The 24,192-nt window shown below is 35.9% G+C and overlaps 1 protein-coding gene across 6 annotated transcripts in view; it reads left to right on the top strand.

The window, feature by feature from the left end:
• Positions 1-804: 804 nt before the first annotated feature.
• Positions 805-24,192, top strand: part of Kif27 (kinesin family member 27) — an 81,567-nt gene continuing 58,179 nt past the window's right edge. For 2 of the 6 annotated variants that reach the window (XM_047525703.1, XM_047525699.1), the window contains exons 1-4: positions 805-1,203; positions 6,117-6,501; positions 14,263-14,463; positions 21,079-22,037. In XM_047525703.1, the coding sequence (XP_047381659.1) occupies positions 6,204-6,501; positions 14,263-14,463; positions 21,079-22,037 (1,458 nt within the window). In that variant the 5' untranslated portion in view covers positions 805-1,203; positions 6,117-6,203. Of the gene's footprint in view, positions 1,204-3,648; positions 3,799-6,116; positions 6,502-14,262; positions 14,464-21,078; positions 22,038-24,192 lie in introns of all 6 variants that reach the window. The other 4 variants (XM_047525701.1, XM_047525702.1, XM_047525704.1 and 1 more) reach the window with 4 other exon arrangements.

Genomic DNA, 24,192 nt, shown 5'->3' with positions numbered 1-24,192 from the left:
GGCATCTTGACTTTACTGAGTTCAATTTCCTTTTTCTCAGAGTGGACCAGGATGGAGCAAGCTGTAGCATTCAGGGAGAGAATGCAGGAGTTCCCCCCAAACAAAAGGAACTTCAGCAGTTACTGGGATGTCTCTCCCTTTACTCACAGGAATAGCTCCTCCCGTTGAACCCAAAGCAAACTCACCCTGTCTCCTGACCCTCCCGCAATTGGCTCTCAACAAATTCGCCAGCCACCTTGCAACCTCAGTATGTAAGTGTAGTTCTCGGAGAAGAGCCACCTCTTGGCAAAAGAGCATGTAAGTTTCTGAATCATGTTGAGCTAATGAGTAATTATACTCCTGTGATTTTCCTCTACGTCTTTGTGATTTTTTTCTCCTTTGCATGTTAATAAATGTATATGCTTTTTCTTTTGCCAGTTCATTCCATCGAACCTGCAGAGGGCTAGGAGAGTCTTCCTTTCGCCCCTAAGTAGTAAACACCACAGAACTGTAAACTTTAAAATGGCTTATTTTATGTTTTGTAAATTTCACTTAAAAAAAAAGAAATTAGTTCTCACATTAATTTCACAGACCCCTGAAGAGCAATTTGCACTCACCAGTTCGGGGAACGTCCCAAGCCTTGACCCATACAGCTAGGGTTGGTAGCGACTCCCAGAGGCGGGTCCCTTGGGGAAGGAAGGGGGTGTGCCTTACGCCACGGAGGGGCGGGGCTTGGGGCGGGGCTCGGGGCGAGGTCCGGGGCAGGGCGGGGTCCGGGGCGGGGCGCGGCAGCCTCGAGGAGGTGCGTCCGCGGCAGTCTGCGCCTGTTGCCGTGAGAACCCGTGACAACAAAGGCGCAGGCGGCGGCGACCCGGCCAGCTAAGCCGAGGAGTCCTGCGCTCGCCGCCGCAGACCCGGGTTTTCCCGAGCCGGTCAGTGTGCTGTGGGCCGGGCCGACCGGGCGGGGCGAGGAAGCGGGGCGCCACCCCGCCCTCGGCACCCCTGCGTCCGCCCTCCAGCCCGCGGGGCGCCCGGGCCCGCCGTTGGGAAGAGGGGGCGCTGGCCGGGAGTCGGGGCCGCCGCGGGCTGGGCAGGGGACGGTTGGGGTGCCGGAGAGGACGGGGGTCGTTACTGGGAGCCCGGTGAGCGGCCGGAGACAGAGCGGCGGTTCCGGAGGGAAGTTGGGTCCCCCAGAGGTGGAAAGGCCGGCGCATCGCATCCCGTGTACGTCTCGGATTTGTATTTCTCTCTGCGGGATGTGAGGAGGGACGGGAAGACCCACAGTCATGGAGGGTTTTGTTTTGTTGCAGGCCTCCTTTTCTGGTCGTAGAGATTGAAACTTTCTGTTTTGTTGAAGGCCCTTTTTTTTTTCCCCCTTCCCTTTCTGTCCTATAGATTGAATCTTAGGTATTCAAGCGCTGTGGAAATCCAGAAGCATCCCTCAGTAACAGGTGATAGTGAAAAAAAAAGAGAAAGGGTGCCCAGATTCTTTATTTGAAATACCTCTTAAATAACACTGTCCTCTATAATTTTTAAAAATCTTTTTTTATTTTCCCCTCTTCACCTACTGATTTATCTCATTTATGCATGTGGGGCCTTTTATGGGATTCTTATACGATTCACTATCCATCTGCTGTTAAGTTTCTTATTAAAATATTAATAATTAATAAACCACAAGTTTTAGGACAACCACTACTTTCTGAGAAACCAAGAGCATTAAGATGGCAAAGGTAGTTGGAGACACCCTGATCAGTGACATGGCATCAGGGATCAAGTATTGCGCTCACTTTTGATCACACATAAAATACCCATTGAGATGTCTAAATATTACTAGTCCATCAGATTGATTTTTTATTTTTTATTTTTTAAATTTATTTTTATTGTAAACAAATGGGATACATGTTGTTTCTGATTGTACATGGAGTAACAGCATACTATTTGCATAATCATACATTTACATAGGGTAATGATGTTTGATTCATTCTGTTATTTTTTCCTTCCCCCCCACCCCTCCCACCCCTCTTTTCCCTCTATACAGTCCCTCCTTCCTCCATCATCAGATTGATTTTTTAAACATCTATAACCAATAATACATATGCATCTGATGACTATAATTAGAATCTGAAGTGTTATTGACTTAAAAAAAAATTGGATTTCTTGAGAATTTACAAACCTTATACTTATGACGATTATTATTTTTTTCAATGATTAGGTGAATTTCAGTTGCCCCTAGGGGTGAATTGCCCCTATGGCCGAATTTGTTTATAGATTTTCCCATCATAGAAAGCAAAAAAGTGAAAATATCCTAGTTACATTTGATTTTTTAAATTATTATTAATTCCATTGAAAGCAGATGGGTTTGGCTTAACATAGACCATAATTTTTGTTTTAATGTGATGGCATAAAAAAATAAAATGATATGTATGATACAGACTTTAATTGTAGGTATTCAGACATTTGGAAGAATCAACTCAGCATCCCTGAAGTCTGTAAAAATTTCCAATACCAAACGATTGTGAAAGTCCTTTAGGATCCAAGAAGGAATTTACCATACATAGGAGTCTTTATTTTTCTCGTGCAGAATTTCTTTAGAATGAGTAAAACTGCCAAGGTTAGGTGTATCTCTTTATTTTGACTGTAAAAGATAGCTTGTTGGCTCTGTTTTGGGATTTTACAGCCCAAGGGATCTAATATTTTTATACTCTCAATGGGATCCTAGTAACATGATGTAAATGGTTTTTGTTGTGATCCTTTTCAGATTGTCCATTTAGAATTATAAATGCATGTAGAGTTTTTAAATAGGCTATTTAATATTAAATGTGTTGTCATTAACATCTTCATAGCATGCAGTGTGTAAAATGTTATTTTCTGTCCAGTAGGCTGCTAGATTAATGACAGTGTTCAAGACATAACTTTCCAAAGAAACTAGCCTGATCCCAAAATGATTACTTTTCATTATCTGTACTTAAAAATTGTCATAAATTACTTGTTTGTTACATTTTTAAAACTTTTATGTAGTATAAACTTCATCCTACCAAGATTGTGGAAATGGATGTGTAAGTTTTTCTGCAAACGTGTTCATTTCTCTTGACGATAGAATTGCTGAGTCTGTGTTTAACTTTTTGAGGAACTGCCAGTCTATACCATTTTACATTTCCCACAAGGAGTGTGTGACAGTTCCAGTTTCTCTACATCCTCACCAATGCTTGTTATGATCTATCTCTTTCATTAATAGTCTCACTAGTGGGTGTGGAGTTGATGTTGAGCAACTTTTTATGTGCTTTTGGACATTTGTATATCTTCTTTGATGAACTGCCTTTTCAGATCTTTTGCCCATTTTAAAATCGCTTTTTAAAGTCTCTTGAGTTGTAATAGTTCTTATTCATTTATTTTATTTTATTTGTTCTTTTCAGTTATACATGACAGTATAGTATTTTTTGACACATGTATATGAACATGGAGTATATCTTATTATAATTAGGATCCCAGTCTTGTGGTTGTGCATGATGTGGAGATTCACTGTGTAATAATTCTTTATATAGTCTAGATGCAAGTCTCTTATTAAATTATGACTTGCAAATATTTTCTTCTCTTCCCAAACCAGCAGCCTGCCTCCTGCCTGCTTACCTTCTTTCCTTCTTTTTTTCCTTCCTTCCTTCTTACCATTAGTGGGAATCCAACCCTGGAATGCTCTACCACTCAGCTATACCTCCAGCCCTTTTTATTTTTTATTTAGAGACACTGTCTCACTAAGTTGCTGAGGCTGACCTTGAATTTGTGATCCTTCTACCTCAGTCTCCTGAGTAGCTGGAATTACAGGTATGTGCCTCTGGGCCCCGTGTTTTTTATTTCTTGATAGTGTCCTTTGAGGCACATAGTTTTAAGTATTTTTTCATTTAAAGTTTGTCTTTTTTTTTAATTGTTTTTTGCTTTTGGTGCTATATCTGAGAAACCATTGCCAAATTCCAGGTCACGAAAAGTTACCTCTGTGTCTTCTTTTAAAAATTTTAAAGTTGCAGATCTTGACATGACTTGGTTTCTCCTTTATTTGGCTGTTCCTATTTGGAATTCCTATTCCTATTTGGAATTCCTATTCCTTTATTTGGCCTATTCCTTTAGGATAAGTTGTAGCTCTTAAATAAAAACCTAAAGGTCTGTGGTTCATTTTGGTTATCATATATATATATATATATATATATATATATATATATATGAATGAAGTCCAATTTCATTCTTTAAAAAAAATTTTTTTAGTTGTAGATGTACACAGTACCTTTATTTTATTTATTTATTCTTATGTGGTGCTGAGGATCAAACCCAGTGCCTCATATAGACTAGGCAAGTACTCTACCACTGAGCTACAACCGCAGCCCCCCAATTTCATTTTATATTTGAGGATATTCATGTCACCTTTATTTGTTGAAAAGACTGTGCTTCCTCCATTGAATTATCTTGGCACCCTTATTGAAAATCAATTGCCTATAAACATTAGGGTTTATTTCTGGATTCTTAGTTCATTTGTGTCGATTTATATGTCCTATGCCAGCATCACATTGTTTTGGTTATTGTTGCTTTGTTTTGAAATTAGGGAAGTGTGAGTCCTACTTTATTGTTCTTTTTCAAGATTGGTTTGGCTGTGTTCCATGAGTTTCTGTAAATTTCAGGATTAGCTTATCAATTTCTCTAAAGAAGTCAATTGGCATTTTGATTGATTGATCTGGGGAATGTTGACGTCTTAACACTATTAAGCCTTCCAGTCCATGAACATAAGTCTTTTTTCATTTGTTTAGATCTTCTTTTATATTCTTTTAGCAATACTTTGTAGCTTTCAGGTATATCTTTTATATATCTTTTATTTAATTTGTTCCTAAGTATTTTGTTCTTTTTGATACTAATTATAAGTGGAATTATTTTCTTAATTTAATTTTCAGGGCATTCATTGTTTAGTTGCCAGTTTGTTTATTTATTTATTTATTTTTGGTACCAAGGATTGAACTCAGGAACCCTTAACTACTGAAGCCTATCTGCAGTTCTTTTTTTTTTATTTTGAGATAGGGTCTCATTAAGTTGCTTAGGATCTTGCTGAGTTGCTGAGGCTGGCTTTGAACTTGTGATCCCCTTGCCTCAGCCTCTTGAGCGTCTGGGATTACAGGCATATGCCACTGTTCCTGGCACCAGTTTAAATTTTTGTTGTTTTGATACTGGGGATTGAACCCAGAGATGCTGTATTCCTGAGCTATATCCACAGTCCTTTTTAATTTTTTTTTTAATTTTTAAATGTTGATAGACCTTTATTTTATTCATTTATTTATATGCGGTGCTGAGAATTGAACCCAGTGCCTCACACATGCTAGGCAAGCACTCTACCACTGAGTCACAACCCCAGTCCCTTAATTTTTTTTTTGAAACACAGGGTCTCACTTAGTTGCCCTGGCTGGCCTTGAACTTGTGATCCTTCAGCCTCAGCCTCCTGAGTAGCTGGGAATAAAAAATTTCATTTAAAAAATTTTAAACTTTAAATAGGAGTTCTTAAAACTGTTTTAATGGATTTACTTCTGATATTTCTGGCAAAGAGGAGACACTATTTTTCAATAGACAGCTACAAAATCTAATACAAATGTTTGCTTTCTCACATGTATTTTTACTTATTATTTTTCTTGCCTGAATTTTCTAACTCTCTGACTATTCAATATTTAGATTAATGTGTGAAAATTATCATTGTAGAAATAAAGGCACAATGGAATTCCATGTACTTAATGGTTAGCTTCATAATTTACCAACTCATGGCCTCTGCCCACTTGAAGCAAATTCAGACATCATATCATTTTATCCATAAATTAATGATGTATTTTCTTTAAAAAAATTTTTTTTTGTAGTTGTAGATGGACAGAATACCTTTGTTTATTTTTAATGTGGTACTAAGGATTGAACCCAGGTCCTCACACATATTAGGCAAGTGCTCTGCCATTAAGCTATAGCCCTAGCCCATGATGATGTACTTTCCAAGACAGATTTACTATTTTTAACTATTTTTGACTAAAAAAAAGAATTCTGCTTTAATTGACTTTGCTTTAAATTGTGGGTAGTTTTATTAAGGTAAGCAGAATCAATAATTTGTCTTTTGTTTTGATACACAGGAGTCCAGATCTTACATAAAATGGATGTTTCTCACACTAGATACTGAACATTAAATAGATAACCTATTTAGTAAAATCTAAGCTGCCATGGAAGAAATACCAGTAAAAGTCGCTGTAAGAATTAGACCTCTACTTTGCAAAGAAGTTCTTCATAATCATCAAGTTTGTGTGAGAGTTATTCCAAACACCCAGCAAATTATCATTGGGAGAGATAGAGTCTTTACTTTTGATTTTGTTTTTGGCAAAAATTCCACTCAAGATGAAGTTTATAATACTTGTATAAAGCCCCTAGTGTTATCACTCATTGAGGGGTATAACGCAACTGTTTTTGCCTATGGACAAACTGGATCTGGGAAGACATACACCATTGGAGGAGGCCATGTTGGTAAGATTTTCATACTCTTTGACTTTTATTTGAGAAAATAGAAAAAAGTGAAAATATGACAATACCTGACACAGTTGATGTTTAGCATATTGATAGACTAAGAATAAATAGGATAATCAAATGTGATCTTAAGATCATTATATTTGACAGATTAGTTTTTAAATATCGAAATTCCATTAAATAATCTAACATGGTATTTTCTTGAGGAAAGATATTTAAGACAACGTTCAGTGTTAAACCTTTGTTATTTTGAACAGAATTTAAAAAAAGAGATAAGTTGATATGATCAGATTTTGCATTCTTTAACACATTTGTAAATATTAATAGACCTGCAACTAGGAGTTAGGGGCAGGAAGAGAAATTTATTATGTAGTTTCAAGAATCTTTCAGAATATAATTTCTCCTAATTGTAATAATAGAGTAGAAAAGGTAGAATCATGGGATTTGTTATAGACTTGGTGGGACCCTGCAAATCATTTCTCTTCATTGAAACATGAGGAGCTCCAGCTAAGGAAATGAATCATTCATTTAGGTGATTGTGATGGAGTGGGGATTGAAAGCCAACTCCTCTGCTGAGATTGTTCATAACCTTTTTCTTTTCTTTTCTTTTCTTTTTTTTTTCCTTTTGTGGTAAGAAAGTCTTCAGGCTGGGCATGGTGATATATACTTCTAATCCCAGTGACTTTGGAGGCTGAGACAGGCTATTGAAAGTTCAAGGTTAGCCTCAGCAACTTATCGAGATCCTAAGCAATTGAATGAGATATCCTAAGGAACTCAGTGAGACCCTGTCTCAAAATTAAAAATAAAAAGGGCTGGTAATATAGCTCAGTGGTAAAGTGCTCTAGAGTTTAATCCCCAGTACTGAAAAGAAAGAAAAAATAAAAGAGTCTTTATATTCAGGATTGTTGTGATGAGTGTAGAGACCACTGCAGTGAGATTTTTGCAGTAAGGGACAAAGATTGGGTTTGATTCCAAATACAGTATGGGCAAGTGGGAATTTATAGCCAAGGAACAGGGTGGGTCTGATAGAAAATTACTAAGAGGTAATATCAAGGGTAAGAGAAATTCTGGCTAAACTGAACTAATAGGATTCTTGCCCAAGACAGGCCAGGGTAATCAGACATCCCCTGGGAGATTGTAGAGGATGAGGAACCTTATCAGATATTGAGGGTGGAGGATTCTTGCTCTTTTAGTCAACTTTTTTGCCACTGTAACTAAAAGACCTGACAAGAATAATGTAGAAGAGAAAAAGTTTGAGACTCATGGTTTCAGAATTCTCAGTCCATAGATGGGCCAACCCTACTGCCCTGGATCGGAGGTGAGGCAGAACACTATGGCAGAGGAAAGCAGCCCAGGATATTGCAACAGGAAGCAGAGACCCCTGCTCACTGGGGACAAAATATATACTCCAAAGGCAAGCCCCCAGTGACGTACAACCTCCGGCCACTCTCTACCTGCCTTATAGTTGCCACCCAGTTAATCCATTCAAGTGTATATTGATTTTTATTAAGAGGTCATGATATAAACTCTTGTATACCCTTTAAACAGTATGTAGTGTCTAAATGATGACTGTTGAAGTATCAAACTTGACAGGTTCTCTCTTTGATCTAGTCTTTCAGGAATATAAGACCAACATTGCAAATGTGGTGGTTTTGTTTTATTATTCCTTATGGTGCTGGGGATTGAACCCAGGGCTTCACATATGCAAGGAAAGTACTCTACCCCTGAGCTATAATCCCATCCCTCAAATGTTTCTTAGGTTACCAAAATACATATTTAAGCTTTATTTTAAATATTTTACATTCAACTTCTTAAATTGTGCCTTATTATCTACTGATATGGGGAATAAATGAGCTATTGATGGTCAGTCGAATATTTTGGCTCCTCTAGATTGCTTATTTATATTACAGTTGGAAAGAATTTAGATATTTTCGGCTAATTCCTAGAAGTTTTTGAAAAGGAATTTTCATTTTCTTATATTTGTAAAAAACTACAACTTCCTTTACTTGCCACATGATGGCAGTCTTACATCTTGAATTAGGAGAAAGGCAGCTATCCAAGTTACCCACTAAATTCCAAATTTTTAATTCTGCAAATATTTCAATGAAATTGATATGGGTGCATTAAAATAGGCTGGAAATAATAATGCAGCACTTATATATCTGCTGTATATTTTTCAAATGTATATGTAAATACATATATTTTTAAATGGTCTGTCATGCACCTGTTAATTTTTCTCAAAAAGAGAACTCTAAAAACATTATTTATTTTAAAAGTTACTATACTGGTATATTTGTTTCTCAATTTGAATTGTTGTAAGCATCCCAAATCTGGAAAAATGGGACTTAATGAGTTAATAAAGGTTCAGATTTTTAAGATGAGTTTTGCCTCAAATCTACTTTGGTGATCTACTTGAAAGCAAGTTGTTGTTGTTATTTTATTTAATTTTTGAGACAGGGTCTTTTTAAGTTCCTTAGGGCCTCAATAAGTTGCTGAGCTAGCCTCAAATTTACTATCCTCCTATCTCAGCCTCTCAAATTGCTAGAATTATAAGTCTGTGCCACTGGGCTGGGACATAGCTCAGTGCAAAGTACCTTGCCTCACATTTTCTGGGTTTTTTTTTTTTTCCTGTGTTTTTTTGGAACTGGGGGGTTGAACTCAGGACTTTGGGAATGAGAGGCAGACACTCTGCCACTGAGCTACATCCCAGCCCTCGAAGCCCTGGGTTTGATCCCCAGTTCCAAAAAAGAAAAAGACAAAAAAAAAAAAAGAGAGAGAACCCTGCCAAAAAAACCAAACAAACAAACAAAAAAACAAACACGTGTGTCCCACTATATCCAACTTAGAAAGCAAAAGCAAGTTATTTTTTAAAGTTTCATTTGAGGGCAGACTTTTATTGTTTAGAATATATTTTCTCTGAAGCAACGCTGAAAATGCAAAAGCTTGTTCACAAAAACATATTTAACCTTAAGTTTCAATTTATACCTCCATTTATTTTCAATTTTATCTTGTACACTTTTTAAAACTATTTTTAAAATTGTGTAAAATATACATAAGCATGCATAATATTAAATTTACCATTTTAACTTGTAAGTATGAGTATATAGGTCTTTGGTGTCAAATATAGTCACAGTGTTAATACAGTTGTCACCACTGTCTCCAAAAATTTTAGTCTCTGTATCCATTAAGCAACGAATACCTCAACCTTTGCCAGCTAGTTCTAATTTACTTTCTATCTCTGTAAATATTTGACTATTCTAGATATTTTATAGAAATAGAATCATATAATGTTTGTCCTTCTGCTTTAGGCTTCTTTCAGTATATTATGGTGTATCAGAACTTCATTTCTTTTTGACTGAATAATATCCCATTGTATGTATATACTGTGTGTTATTTATGTATTTCTCTGTCAGTGGACACTTGGTTTATATTCTCCTTTTTGGCTTTTGTGAATAATGCCACTGTAAACACTGGTATACAGATGTTTGTTTGAGTCTGTCATAGGTGTTTTTGTAAAGCTGCTTTAACTTCTTTTTTGAAACAAAATGGGCCATAAATAAATGTTCATTCAAATGTTGTGGTACTAATCTGTGTTCCAGGTTGTGGAAGTTGTGGATTCAAATAGTCATATACATGTGTTCTCTTTCTCATTCCTGGATTCTTTTTCCAGGCCTGGGCAGAACTGACCTTTCTGCAGCTCTCCTGCACACATACCCTGTCACCATCAGACTCTCTGCCTTGATTCCCCGCCATTTCTGTCCCTTTCTACTCAAGCTGCCTTCACCCTTCTACCCCACCCAATCTCAGTAGATTCTCTTGAGTGAAGAAAAACGACTGATATAAGTGCTTTAAAAAAAAAAAAAACTATTCTTGCTAATATAAATAACTCTAGTAATTGGGATTCTACCCAGACTGTAACAAATGATCTAAATAGAGAGACATTTTAGTACAAAGAACTATGAAATAGGTTTGTCTTCTGTGGGGTCAGTTGCCAGTATTTTTTGGTTCCCCTACATCATCTTCTGCTTCAAAAATTACATTGTCTAAAAACTTCAGAATTTTTATCACCATGACTCCCAGTGGGGACACTGGTGAATACCCCAGGGATGGGGTCAATTTGGGTAAGGATAGCCCTTTATATAGAAGGATTTTTAATAAGCCAAGGTCTGCATCCTTGAATCTAGTATTTAAGGAACAGTGAATTGGTGAATTAGAAAGATAATGTGTTTATAAAATGACATGGCATATTTATGGAATATATAACATACTTTTTATATATTTTTACGTAATTCAACCATTTATATAAAAGTGGACATTTCTGCTATACCTACTTGCTTTGAGCTTCACTAATGCCACTTGTGCCTATTGCATTCAATGGGACTTTCAATAATATATTTTAGCACATCTTTTGTTTTTGTCTTAAAATTATATATTTAGTTTATTGGTTTGGCTTGTCATTTGGTTATAAGCTTCCTTATTCTATGCTTTTTCCATTTCTCTGAAATATATTTATTTAGCTTATTTTAAAACTTTATATTGCTGGGTATGGTGATGCATGCCTGTAATCCAAGCTGCTAGGGAGACTGAGGCAGGAGGATTACAGGTTTGAGGCCAGCTTCTGCAACTTGGTAAGACCCTGTCACAAAATGGGGAAAAAAAAAAAAAAAAAAAAAAAGCTGGGCTAGGGATGTAGCTCAGTGGTAAAGCACCCTGGGTTCAATCCCTAGTAATAGAAAAAAATTAAAACAACAAGAAACCCTTTAAATTATAATTTATATATTTAAATGATTTCTTTTTAATTTTTTTTAGTTGTCAGTGGACATTTATTTTATTTATCTATTTATATGTGGTGCTGAGGATCGAATCCAAGGCCTCACATATGCTATGCAAGCACTCTACTATGAGCCACAAACCCAACCCTTAAATGACTTCTAATGGAAAAAATTCAAATATGACAAATATAAGATAAAAAATTAAGATGTTCCTTTGTTTTCACTTCCTATTCTAACTCCCAAAGGTAACCAATTTTAAATTTTTTGTGTGTATGTTTTCAAAAGTATTTTTTGTATAGATATGTATATTTTCCTTTTATCAGATAAGATTTACTGTACAATTGCTTTTCTTTTATTCATAGATCTTAGACATCTGTTATTACCCTAGGTGCATGGTATACCATTGTTAGCTAGTTATGCTTTTATTAGATTATTAGGTTATTTTGATTTTTTTCATATAAGCAATTTAAGCAATTTAAGTTATTAATTTGTACATAACATCTTGGGGTGTGTAAATATGTATTCTTTTTCTTTTTTTGACACTGGGGATTGAACCCTGAGGCATTTTATCCGTAAGCTACATTCTCAGTCCCTTTTATTTTTTTATTTTGATACAGGGTCTCACTGAGTTGCTGAGGGTCTTTTTAAGTTGCTGAGGTTGGCCTTGAACTTGGGATTCTCCTGCCTCGGCCTCCCAAGTACAGGCATGAGTCACCACTCCTGTTGTACATATGTGTTTCTTTAGGACGTATGCACATATGTATTTCTGAATTAGAGGATGATCATTTAAAAACTTTTGATGCTAATGGTACTCCCAAAAGGCTGTACCATTTTAAATTCTCATAGTGTATTAAAGTAACAGTTTGCTTATATTCTTGAGAAAACTAGGAATTATTGTTTTAAATTTTTGCCCACATATTTCAAATAGTAGATAATCATAAATAGATCATTGCGAACATAATTTATCATCAATTATAGTGATGTAATTTTAATAGTAATAGTATTTTAGTGTGAACAGTAATTAAAATACTAGATACGTTAGCTTTTACTGTTCCTTATATCAGCCCTTTCTTTTCCACTTCCCCTGCTGTCTACCATCCAACTTCATTGCTTATCTTTGCATCAGAACCTGAAAGTATAGTCTGTGATTCCACAGTGTCCAGTTCTCCTTTTCCTGTTTCTTAAATTCACTCCATTTGGGCTTTATCCTCCACTACTATTGAAACTGTACTTGTAAGATGATCATAAATGATATTCAATTTGCTAAATCCAATGGTCAGTTTTCATTTTTCATCTTATTGGACCTATTATCATATTTGATACATAATCTCCACTTGGTTTCCAGGCCACCACATTCTTGGTTTTCCTCCTTTTGAAGAGCGTGGTCCCTCCTCAGGCTCTCTTGCTGCTTTCTTATAAGTGAGCTAATACATGAAGTGCCCCAGGGCTCAGTTTTTGATGATCTTTTTTGACTGTCTGCTTCTTCCCTTGGTGATTGCTTCCAGTTTCTTTACATTAAATACTATTTATATGTAGCTGACTTTATTCTTCCTTCAGTCTGCTGTCATGAACTTTGAGGACTCATAGATCCTCCTGTCTGTTCAACCTAGTGAATGTATAATAGACATTGCAAGCTTAATAAGTTAAAAACTGAACTTGTGCTGTTTTTTCCATGAACCAACTCAACACCCATTCTTCCCCATATCAGTTGATGGCAATTCCAGGGGCTCAAGACAAAACCTTGGCGTTGTCCTTGACTCATTAAGTTCTCTCACATTCCGCAGCCAATCTGTCAGGATAGTTCAATGACTTTTCCCTTGAGTATAACTCCAAAATCCAGCTACCATTCTGGTCTGAGCCATCATCATTTCTACCTTGTAGCCCCCTTGATTCCTGGATTACTATAGTTGCCTCCTAAGGGGTCTCTTCACTTCTGCCCCTGCCAAACACAACAGCCAGATGATCTTTTTAAAATTTCAGGTGAGAGTAAGTTACTGCTCTACTCCAGTGGTTCCTACCTCACTGGGAATAAAACCTAAAGTATATAATGATCTACAGGGATCTTCATGATCTGGCCCTGTCACCTGTCCAGTCTCACTTCCTGTCCTCTTCCCTTCCTCCCTTTTTTTCTGGCCACACTGACGCCCCATTTGTGAATCATTCCAGTTTAATGCCTTCAGTGTCCCTCTGTCACCTTTTTGAATTGTTTAGTCAGATGTCAGGTTCTCAATGATATCTACCATGACCTTCCTATTTGAAGTTGCAAACACCTCCCACTTGACAGAGTCCCTTTATCCTGTCCTGTTTTTTTCTCCAGATACACCCCTTTTAATGTACCATAAAATTTACTTATAGTTATCCTCTTTTTGTTTGTTTTGTTTTGTTAACAGGGATTGAACCCACCAAAGCACATCCCCAGCCCTTTGAGACAGGGTCTCTCTAAAAGTTGGTTAGGGCTTAAGTTGCTGAGGCTAGCCTTGAACTTGAAATCCTTCTGCCTCAGCCTCCTGAGCTGCTGGGATTATAGGCATGTGCCTTTGCACCCAGCACAGTTTTGTGTGTGTGTGTGTGTGTGTGTGTGTGTGTGTGTGCTGGGGATTGAACCCAGGGCCTTGTGCATGCGAGGTGGGCACTCTACCAACTGAGCTATATCCCCAGCCCCACAGTTACTTTTTTATTACTGTTTCTCCCTAGTAGAATCACACAAGAACAGGAATTTTTTTTCTCCTGTTTTGTTCACTGATGGTTCCCAGAGTGCTAAAATAGTCCATGGTACATAGTAGGTACTAAGTCATATTTGTTGAATGAATATATGAATAAATCCTGAGTAAGGGGATGCATATACAATTTTTAATCTATGAATTTTATTTTGTGGTTTAAAATTTTTAAATAGAAATATAAGCAAATAAATGTATTAAGTATAAATTTTTGGATAGTAACTTTTCTTATATTTTAAGGTCCAGATGTGCTTTCCTTTCTAAATTTTCAGCTTCAGTTGTGGAGGGTCAAAAGGGTATCATTCCTCGTGCTATCCAAGAAATATTTCAAAGCATCTCTGAAAATCCTAGCATTAACTTTAATATAAAAGTATCCTACATAGAAGTATACAAGGAAGACCTAAGAGATCTTCTGGAATTGGAGACATCCATGAAAGATCTTCACATCCGAGAAGATGAAAAAGGAAACACAGGTGAAGTAGCCTACTTAATTGATTGCCTTCATTAGCAAATAGATATGCTTTAATTCAGTTTCTGGTTATATCCAAAGAAATTTAAAAACAAATATAGAGAAGAATGAATTTTTTTGTTTGTTTTTTTGTTTTGGGTACTGGCGATTAAACTAAAGGGTTCTTTACCATTGAGCTACATCTCCAGCCCTGTTTATTTTTAATTTTGAGACAGGGTTTCATTAAGTTGCTGAGGCTAGCCTCAAACTTGGGATCCTCCTGCCTCAGCCTCTTAAGTAGCTGTGATAACAGGTGTGTACTACCATGGCCAGCCTGAACTTGTTTTTAACTTTTTATTAATTAATTGAATTTTATGCTGCCCAGGATCAAACCAAGGATCTAGTAGGCAGGTGCTGTACCACTGAGCCATACTCATGGCCCATGTTTACTTTTAAGTCGAATAGCTTATTGATTATCAATCTTCTGATATTAATTTTACTTAATTACTCGTGTGAAAAAGTAGTTCTTCAGACTGGTTCATAAGGTAAAGTGATTAATTTGTAATTCAAGATAGTGATTTCCTATAATTGCCTTCCTCTGGCTTGAACTCCAGTGTGACTGTAATATCTGCTGTAGTTATTTTTGTATATTTTCCACAGAGATTAGGGATGACTTTTCCTTTAGGTATTCATCTAGGTTGACCCAAAACTCCTTTCTTTGTCTTAAAATTTTAAATTCTTTTTTTCCAGGATACCTATTTCTTCTTCTTTTTTTTAAGTTTAGAGGTTTTTTTTTTAATTATTTTTTAAATTTTTTAGTTATAGGTGGACACAATACCTTTTTTTATTTTTATTTTTATGTGGTGCTGAGGATGGAACCAAGGGCCTCACTTGTGCTACATGAGCACTCTACCACTGAGCCATGCCCCAGCCCCATAGAGTTTTGTTTTTTTTTTATGTTTTTGCTTCTTCATGTTAACCTTTACCATCTTCTGTTATGCTTTTCCAGGTCTGCCTTTCTGTGCTAGCAACTGTTAACTTCAATAATTAATACCCATTGGTAGGCTGGAGTTATGGCTCAGTAGTAGAGTGCTTACCTGGCATGTGTGAGGCTTTGGGTTTGATACTCAGCACCACATAAAAATAAAATAATTTTTAAAAATCCATTGACAACTAAAAAAAATTTTTAAAAATACCCTTTGGTTTGGAAATGGGAGATTGTAATGGTAGGGTCAAAATGCAAGTTTTTTTGTTTTTATTTTTGTTTTTGTTTTGATACCAGGGATTGAAGCTAGGGGTGCTTAACCACTGAGCCACATCTCCAGCCCTTTTTAAAATATTTTATTTAGAGACAGGATCTCACTGAATTGCTTAGGGCCTTGCTGAGCTGCTGAGGCTGGCATGGAACTCACCATCCTCCTGCCTCAGCCTCCTGAGTCGCTGGAATTACAGGTGTGTGCCACTATGCAGTTCAAAATGCAAGTATTTTAAAAAGTAATAACTTGTTTTTCTGATTTTAAAAACTAGTATTTTCATTGTAGAACATTATCAAAGCAGAAAACTATAGTGAAGAAAACTAAAAATTGTCTTCAGTCCCAGAAATAGCAACTTTCTCTCCCTTTCTCTCTCTCTCTCTCTTTTATGTGTTGTGTGTCCCACATGAACTTGGTATGCTTGGTGAGGTGCCTGTGATGGCAGTTACATTTCAACTTGTTCATGTTCTTGGTTACCATATGGCCCTTTTTGAGGCCCTTGTCAGTAGGGTACCTCAGAGCCACGGTTGTTGCTCTTCAATGGCTCTGAGGTTGGAAGGTGCAATGACTGTTCCTGGCTGTCCTCTTCTCCTCAGTAGATAACACATTTAGAAGGGTGAACTTCTGGGGAGACTTTCCTAGGCTCAGGAAATGAAGATGGGCATTATTATTGAATAATCTGCATGGTAGTTTATGATCTTATTAGATAAATTGTTGTAAGTTATCTCTTCTGGATAGAATTCAGACTGACATTCTGAACTTCTGTATCATACAGAATAGAATTACTGAACTTTTATAAAAAATTACAAAAACAAATCTAATCGTTTAGCATTAAGCAACACAGAAGTATATACTATACTACTTGTAATAATTTAATGATCAAGATATTTCACAGCTGACATCAATCCTGCAAAGGTTTGGAAGGATGTACAAATAATCTTAAGACAGATTGCTGTATGTCTGGTATACTGACCCATTCGCAACCAAAATGCTTTGTTTGACAAATTTCTTTTTTTAATTAAAAAAGTTTTCATACATGTATATAGGGTAATAATGTCTATCTCATTCTACCATCCTTCCCATTCCTGCCATTCCGCCCCTCCCCATACTTCCCTCTGCATAATCCAAAGTTCCTTCATTCTTCCCTACCCACTCCCACTATGGATAAGCATCTGTTTATCAGAGAAAACATTTGGCCTTTGGTTTTTTAGAATTGGCTTATTTCACTTAGCATGATCTTCTCCAGTTCTAACCACTTACATGCAAATGCCATAATTTCATTCTTTTTTAAGGCTGAGTAATATTCCATTGTGTATGTGTACCACATTTTCTTTATCCATTCATCCGTTGAAGGGCATCTAGGTTGGTTCCATAGTTTAGCTAGTGTGAGTTGAGCTGCTATAAACATTGTGGCTGTGTTGATTTTCCCCTTTGGGTATAAACCAAGGAGTGGGATAACTGGGTCAAATGGTGATTCCTTACCATGTTTTCTGAGGAATCTCCATACTGCTTTCCAAAGTGGTTGCACCAATCTGCAGTCCCACCAACAGTGTATTAGTGTACCTTTTTCCCCACATTCTTGTCAATACTTATTATTGCTTGTATTTTTTATAATTGCCAATCTGACTGGAGTGAGATGAAATCTTAAGAGTAGTTTTGATTTGCATTTCTCTAATTGCAAGAGATAATGAACATTTTTTCTTGTAGTTCTTGATCAATTGTATTTCTTCTCTCTGATTGCTCTGGCTAGTGTTTCAAGGACGATGTTGAATAGAATTGGTCAAAGAGGGCATCTCTGTCTTGTTCCAGTTTTTAGGGGGAAAGCTTTCATTTTTTTCTCCATTTAGAATAATGTTGGCCTTGGGCTTAGCATAGATGGCTTCTATAATGTTGAGGTATGTTCCTAGTATCCCTAGTTTTTCTAGTGTTTTGAACATGGAAGAGATGCTGTATTTTGTCAAATGCTTTTTCTGTGCCTATTGAGATAATCATAATTCTTATCATTAAATCTATTGATATGATGAATTATGTTTATTGATTTCCATATGTTGAACAACCTTGCATTCCAGGGATGAACACCACTTGATCGTGGTGCACTATCTTTTTAATATGTTTTTGTATGCAGTTTGTCAGAATTTTATTGAGCATTTTTGCATCTATGCTCATCAGGGATATTGGTCTGAAGTTTTCTTTCCTTGATGTGTCTTTGTCTGTTTTTGATGTAAGGGTGATACTAGCCTCATAGAATGAATTTGGAAGAGTTCCCTCCTTTTCTATTTCCTGGAATAATTTGAGGTGTATTGGCGTTAATTCTTTGAAGGCCTTGTAGAACTCAGCTGAGAATCTGTCTGGTCTCAGGCTTTTCTTGATTGGTAGGCTTTTGATGGTGTCTTCTGTTTCATTGCTTGAAATTGATCTGTTTAAATTGTGTATGTCCTCCTTCATCAGTTTGGGTAGATCATATGTCTCTAGAAATTTGTTGATGTCTTTGAGATTTTCTATTTTATTTGAGTATACATTTTCAAAATAGTTTCTAATTATATTCTGTATTTCAGTAGTATCTGTCATGCTATTTCCTTTTTCATCACAAAGTTCAGTAATTTGAGTTTTTTCTCTCTTTGTCTTTGTTAGTGTAGCTAAGGGCTTATCAATTTTATTTTTTCAAACAACCAACTTTTCTCAGTTTTTTCAATTCTTTTGTTTCAATTTCATTAATTTCAGCTCTGATTTTTATTATTTCCTGTCTTCTGCTGCTTTGGGTGTTGATTTGTTCTTCTTTTTCGAGGGCTTTGAGATGTAATGTTAGGTCATTTATTGACTTTTTATGCTTTTAGTGTATGAGCTCAATGCAATGAACTTTCTTCTTAGCACTACCTTCATAGTGTCCCAGAGATTTTGATATTTTGTATCAGTGTTCTCATTTATCTCTAAGTATTTTTTATTTCCTCCTTTTTTTTTTCTTTTATTTATTCATCATTCAATAGCATGTAATTTAGTCTCCAGGTTTTGGAGTAGTTTCTATTTTTTATTTTATCGTTGATTTCTAGTTTCATTCCATTATGATCTGATGGAATGTAGGGTAGTATTTTTTTTTTTAATTTCAGAGAGTTGCTTTGAGGCATAACATGTGGTCTGTTTTAAAGAGGGATCTATGTGCTGCTGAGAAGAAAGTGAATTCACTTGATGGTGAATGAAATACTCTTATGTTTGTCCATTAAGTCTAAATTGTTGATTATATTATTTAATTCTGTAGTTTCTTTGTTTAATTTTTGTTTGGAAGATCTATCCAGTGGTGAGAGAGGTATGTTAAAGTCACCCAGTATTATTGTGTTGTGGTCTGTTTGATTCTTGAAATTGAGAAAGGTTTCTTTGATGTACATAGATGCTCCATTGTTTGGGGCATATATATTTATGATTGTTATGTTGTTGGTTTATGATTTCCTTAAGCATATGGAATGTCCTTCTTTATTCCTTCTGACTAACTTTGGTTTAAAGTTCACTTTTTCTAATATAAGGATAGAAAACCCCTGCTTGTTTACAGGGTTCATGTGAGTGATGTTTTTTTTCCCCAACCTTTCACCTTCAGTCTGTGGATGTCTGTTCCTAGGCGGTGAGTCTCTTGAAGACAGCATATTGTTGAATCTTTTAACATTCAGGGTTGGGCTGGGGTTCTGGCTCAGTTGGTAGAGCACTTGCCTCGCATGCATGGAGCACTGGGTTCAGTCCTTAGCACTCACATACAACTACAAAACCATTCAGGGTTATTATTGAGATATGATTTGTATTCCTGGTCATTTTGGTTATTTTTGTTTTTTTTCTTGACTTGGTTTCTCCTCTAATTGGCTTTTTGTTTGACAGATTTCTTTATAGAACTTTTCTTTTGTTCATTTTTCTTTAGTACCTTTTTGTTTTTTATATTTTTTTGATACTGGGGATTGAATTCAGAGGCATTTTACCACTGAGATGTATCCCCAGTCCTTTTTATTATTTTTTAAAATTTTGAGATAGGGTCTTGCTAAATTGCTTAGGGCCTTACTAAGTTGGTGAGACCGATCTCAAACTTGTGATCTTCCTGCCTCAGCCTCCTGAGTTGCTGGGATTATAGGCATGTGCCACCACACCTGGCTCTTATAGTACCTTTCTGAAGCAGTGATATCTGCCTGTATACTGCACAATTAGTATCAGCTGGGAAGCTTTTTTAAAAAATGTTGATTTCTATGTTCTACTTCTCGGACATTCTGATTTAATTGGTCTAAGGATGGATCCTGGGAATTGTAATTTTATTTTCTTATAAAACTAACCAGGTGATTTGCAACTGGGTTTGAGAACTATAGTGCTGAGTTATATCCTCACATTGGAAAAATTTTGTAGAAGTTTTACTGTGATATTCACTGTTACCTACCATATGAAATAAACTAATACTTTTTATACTGCTATTTATGTACATATACTTTAGAACTTAAAAATTAATAAGGTTGTTAAAAAATGTCATTATAGAAATAATATAGATGAAATTATTAAAAAAAAAACAGTGACATGACAAGATCTGATCAAAGAGGAAGCATAGCACCATAATTTGAGCAAAGAATCAAGAGCTTGATTCCTCTTATACAAATCCCAAATGCACCTTTTCATTTTTCAAAACATTTTAATATAAACAATGAATGCAGGTAGTAAGTTTAAGTTATTTTATTTTATATCCTGTTGTTGAAATAGAAACTTCTTTGCTTTTTTTGAATTGCCATCTCATCTGTTTACCTTGCATACATATTGTTTAGGGCATGCCTGTTTTTAAAATGAATAACATACTTTATTTGTATTGACATTTTCATAGTTGATTATAACTCCACAATACAAAAAAACCTTAAAGCTAAGGGTGTCTTATATATTAAAAAAACTGAAACTAATTTCTTTTTATATTTACCATTGATTTAGCTCTTTCAAATTATGTATTTAATCTATTTTCTTTTAATTTGCAGATCAACATATTGAAATTAAGAGGATTTTTTTCCTAGAGTTCTTTGTTTTTGATGATGGGGATTGACCCCAGGGCCTTGTGTCTGCTGAGCACATGCTCTACTTCTGAGTTATAACCTCAGTCCAAGAGTTTGTCAGTCATTTTAAAGAATTAAGTGTGATGTTTGGCTCCAAAAGAACAGATTAAAAAGTAACATCTTATAGAGTTTAAACATCAAACTGAGTGCTATCTGCTAAAATGATTCCTTTGGGAAATTTTCTAAAATTATTTAATTATGATATTGATATTGCTATTTGAAATGTTTTTTTAAAAGAAGTATTTTAGCTGAACTGTTTAGCAAATGATAAGTTTTGTGTGGTTGGTTTAATTATACTGGACTTTGATGAAAACTTGCTATTGCTATTTCAAGTGATTGTTGGGGCCAAGGAATGCCACGTGGAGAGTGTGGATGAAGTCATGAGTCTTCTAGAGATGGGGAATGCAGCCAGACATACAGGTACCACCCAGATGAATGAGCACTCCAGTAGATCACATGCAATTTTTACAATCAGCGTTTGTCAAGTTGAGAAAACTATGGAGGCAGCAGAAGATGGATCATGGTATTCCCATCGGCATATTATCTCAAAGTTTCATTTTGTAGATTTGGCTGGATCAGAAAGAGTAACCAAAACAGGAAATACTGGTGAACGGTTCAAAGAATCCATTCAGATCAACAGTGGGTTGCTGGCTTTAGGAAATGTAATAAGTGCCCTTGGGGATCCACGTAGGAAGAGTTCACATATTCCATACAGGGATGCTAAAATTACTCGGCTTCTGAAAGATTCCCTAGGAGGAAGTGCCAAGACTGTCATGATAACATGTGTAAGTCCATCCTCCTTGGATTTTGATGAGTCCTTAAATTCTCTCAAATATGCCAACAGAGCACGGAACATTAGAAACAAACCCACTTTAAACTTTAGCCCTGAATCAGACCGTATAGATGAAATGGAATTTGAGATAAAGTTGCTTCGAGAAGCATTGCAAAGCCATCAGAGTAGTATCAGCCAAACCAGCCAGATCCCTCGAGAGTGCACTCCTGATAAAAATAGGATCCATTCTCTTGAAGAGCAAGTTACTCAGTTAAAAGGAGAATGCCTTGGTTACCAAAATTGTATAGAGGAAGCCTTTACCTTCCTGATGGACTTAAAAGATGCCGTCAGACTAAACCAAAAACAGCAACACAAACTGCAGGACTGGTTTAACATGACTCAAGAGGTCAGGAAGGCTGTCCTCACCTCATTCCGAGCAAACCAAGGCATTGGAAACCTGGAAGGAGGACCACAGCATATTACAGTTCTCCAGCTGAAGAGAGAGCTTAAGAAATACCAGGTACAACATTTTTGCAAATCTCTTTAACATCTTCCTTAAGAGAAGATAGTTGGATTTTCATGTGTGCCTCAGCATTTTGTTGTAATATGTTGTTGAAGTTCTGAAGAAAATCCAGTCTCATAGATTTGTAGTTGAAAGGGGTAATATTTTAATAACTTTTTCAGATAATTTTGAAAATTATTTGATACTGCATCAAAATTCAAAGCATATAAATTTCTTCTATTTACTTGCAATGTGTGATTTAAAACTATTTTGTCATATTAAGATATATACACTAAAACCTACTTGTATCTAGTCATTTGGATCTTTTATCTACATATAATTTTGAATCAACATGCACTGATTATTTGGAAAATAAAGCACATTTGTTAATATCATCAGTGATCTCATTAGCAAAGTTGTTATGTATTGGAAACTGTCAAGCTCTTAGTGGCAGAAGCATTTTCCAGAATTCTTATTTTTTTCCTGAAATTCAAGCTTTATTTGTAACAAATATTGATGGATTCCTTAAAATGATAGGTTCTTATTTTCAAGAAAATGACTGCCAACATATCCATGTCTGGATAGCCTTAGTTTGTCATTCTTTTTTTTTTTTTTTTTTTTTTTTTGATAATGGGGATCCAATCCAGGGGTGTTTAATCACTGAGCCACATCCCCAGCCCTTTTTGTTATTTTGAGACAGGGTCTCACAAAATTGCTTAGGATCTACTAAGTTGCTGAGACTGACTTTGGACTTGGAATCCTGTTTCAACCTCCCAAGTCACTGGGATTATAGTTTTTGTCGTTCTTTAGAGGAAAAATAAGAAAGTGGTTAGTTCTGCTTAAACTCAACTGCTTTAACAATAGACAGCTGTTGCCCTTCAATGCAGAAATATTTTATGCATATCTTCCATTTTGTAAGACTCAACAAATATCTCTTCCATTTCTTTTTCCTGTGTGCCTAGGGTGTATAAAAGTGTCAGCTAAGGGATGGGATTTGTAGACATAGGTAGGAACACTTCCCACGGGCTCTTGTGAGGGCAGCTTGGTAAACTGGACTACTTAGGGAGATTACTAGGCAAGGTAACAAGGTGAGGCATGCTCTGCATGAGGAGGAGCCAGAATATTCTCTCTTCTCAGCCCAGGTAAGTACTTAATTTAAAAAATTCTTGACCAAGACAAGATTGTAGGCCACTTCACAGATGCAGTATTAGCTAGACTTATAAGAGGAAAGTAAGCATCATTTTGAGATCATCATACCCTTTTTAGAAGCTGCCTGACAGTATTGCAGTCTTGATTTTTCACCTTTAGTCAATTATTAGAACACTCTACCTCCTCATAAATATCTCTTTTTAAAAATATTTATTTTAGTTGTAGACAGACATAATGCCTTTGTTTTATTTATTCACACTATATAGTGCTGAGGATCAAACCCAGTGCCTCACACATGCCAGGCAAGCACTCTACCACTGAGCCACAATCCCAGCCCTCATAAATACCTCTTAAAGAATTTTTTTAATTCCAAATTTTGGATATAAGAATAGTATGTGAAGGTACATATTTTGAACAGGTAAAAATTTTTAAATAAATAATAAACCAAATAAAACTAAGTTATAAATCACTTGTAAAAGTACTGGAACTGGAAGAGAAGTTATATTTAAAAATTTTTTAATAAATAGTGAAACAAATAAAATAAATTATAAATCATTTGTAAAAGTAGAACTGGAAGAAAAGTTATATTTTAGAAATTTTAATTAGTTGCCCATAGAAAGAAGATATCAACTAATGAGAATTATATCTTAACTTATAGATATAACTATAGGTTATACAGCCATATAGCATGATAAGGACAATCAGGATCACATCCCCTCCTAATTTGGTAAAGAATCCCAAACAGAAAAGGGACTTGCCTAGAACCCTGCTGTAAAGCTGTGGTAAAAAGGAAAGCTAGCTTTAGGCCAGGGTTCCCAGTACAGGGGCTCATCTACCACTGTGCCACTCAAATGAGTCACCCACATTCTACTAACATACTACTTTTTATGGACTAATTCTTATTTGTAAAGTGAGCAATATTTTTGCAAATGAACTACTCATTCTTGGCTATACCTGTAGCTTTGTAGAAATAACCCTCCTGTGAAGGAAAGTTAGAGCAAGAGTGAGTGCCTCTTTATTATGT

The sequence above is a fragment of the Sciurus carolinensis genome, chromosome 14 (genome assembly GCF_902686445.1).
Source record: "Sciurus carolinensis chromosome 14, mSciCar1.2, whole genome shotgun sequence".
NCBI classification, from domain to species: domain Eukaryota; kingdom Metazoa; phylum Chordata; class Mammalia; order Rodentia; family Sciuridae; genus Sciurus; species Sciurus carolinensis.
This window is presented reverse-complemented; position numbering and strand designations above follow the sequence as displayed.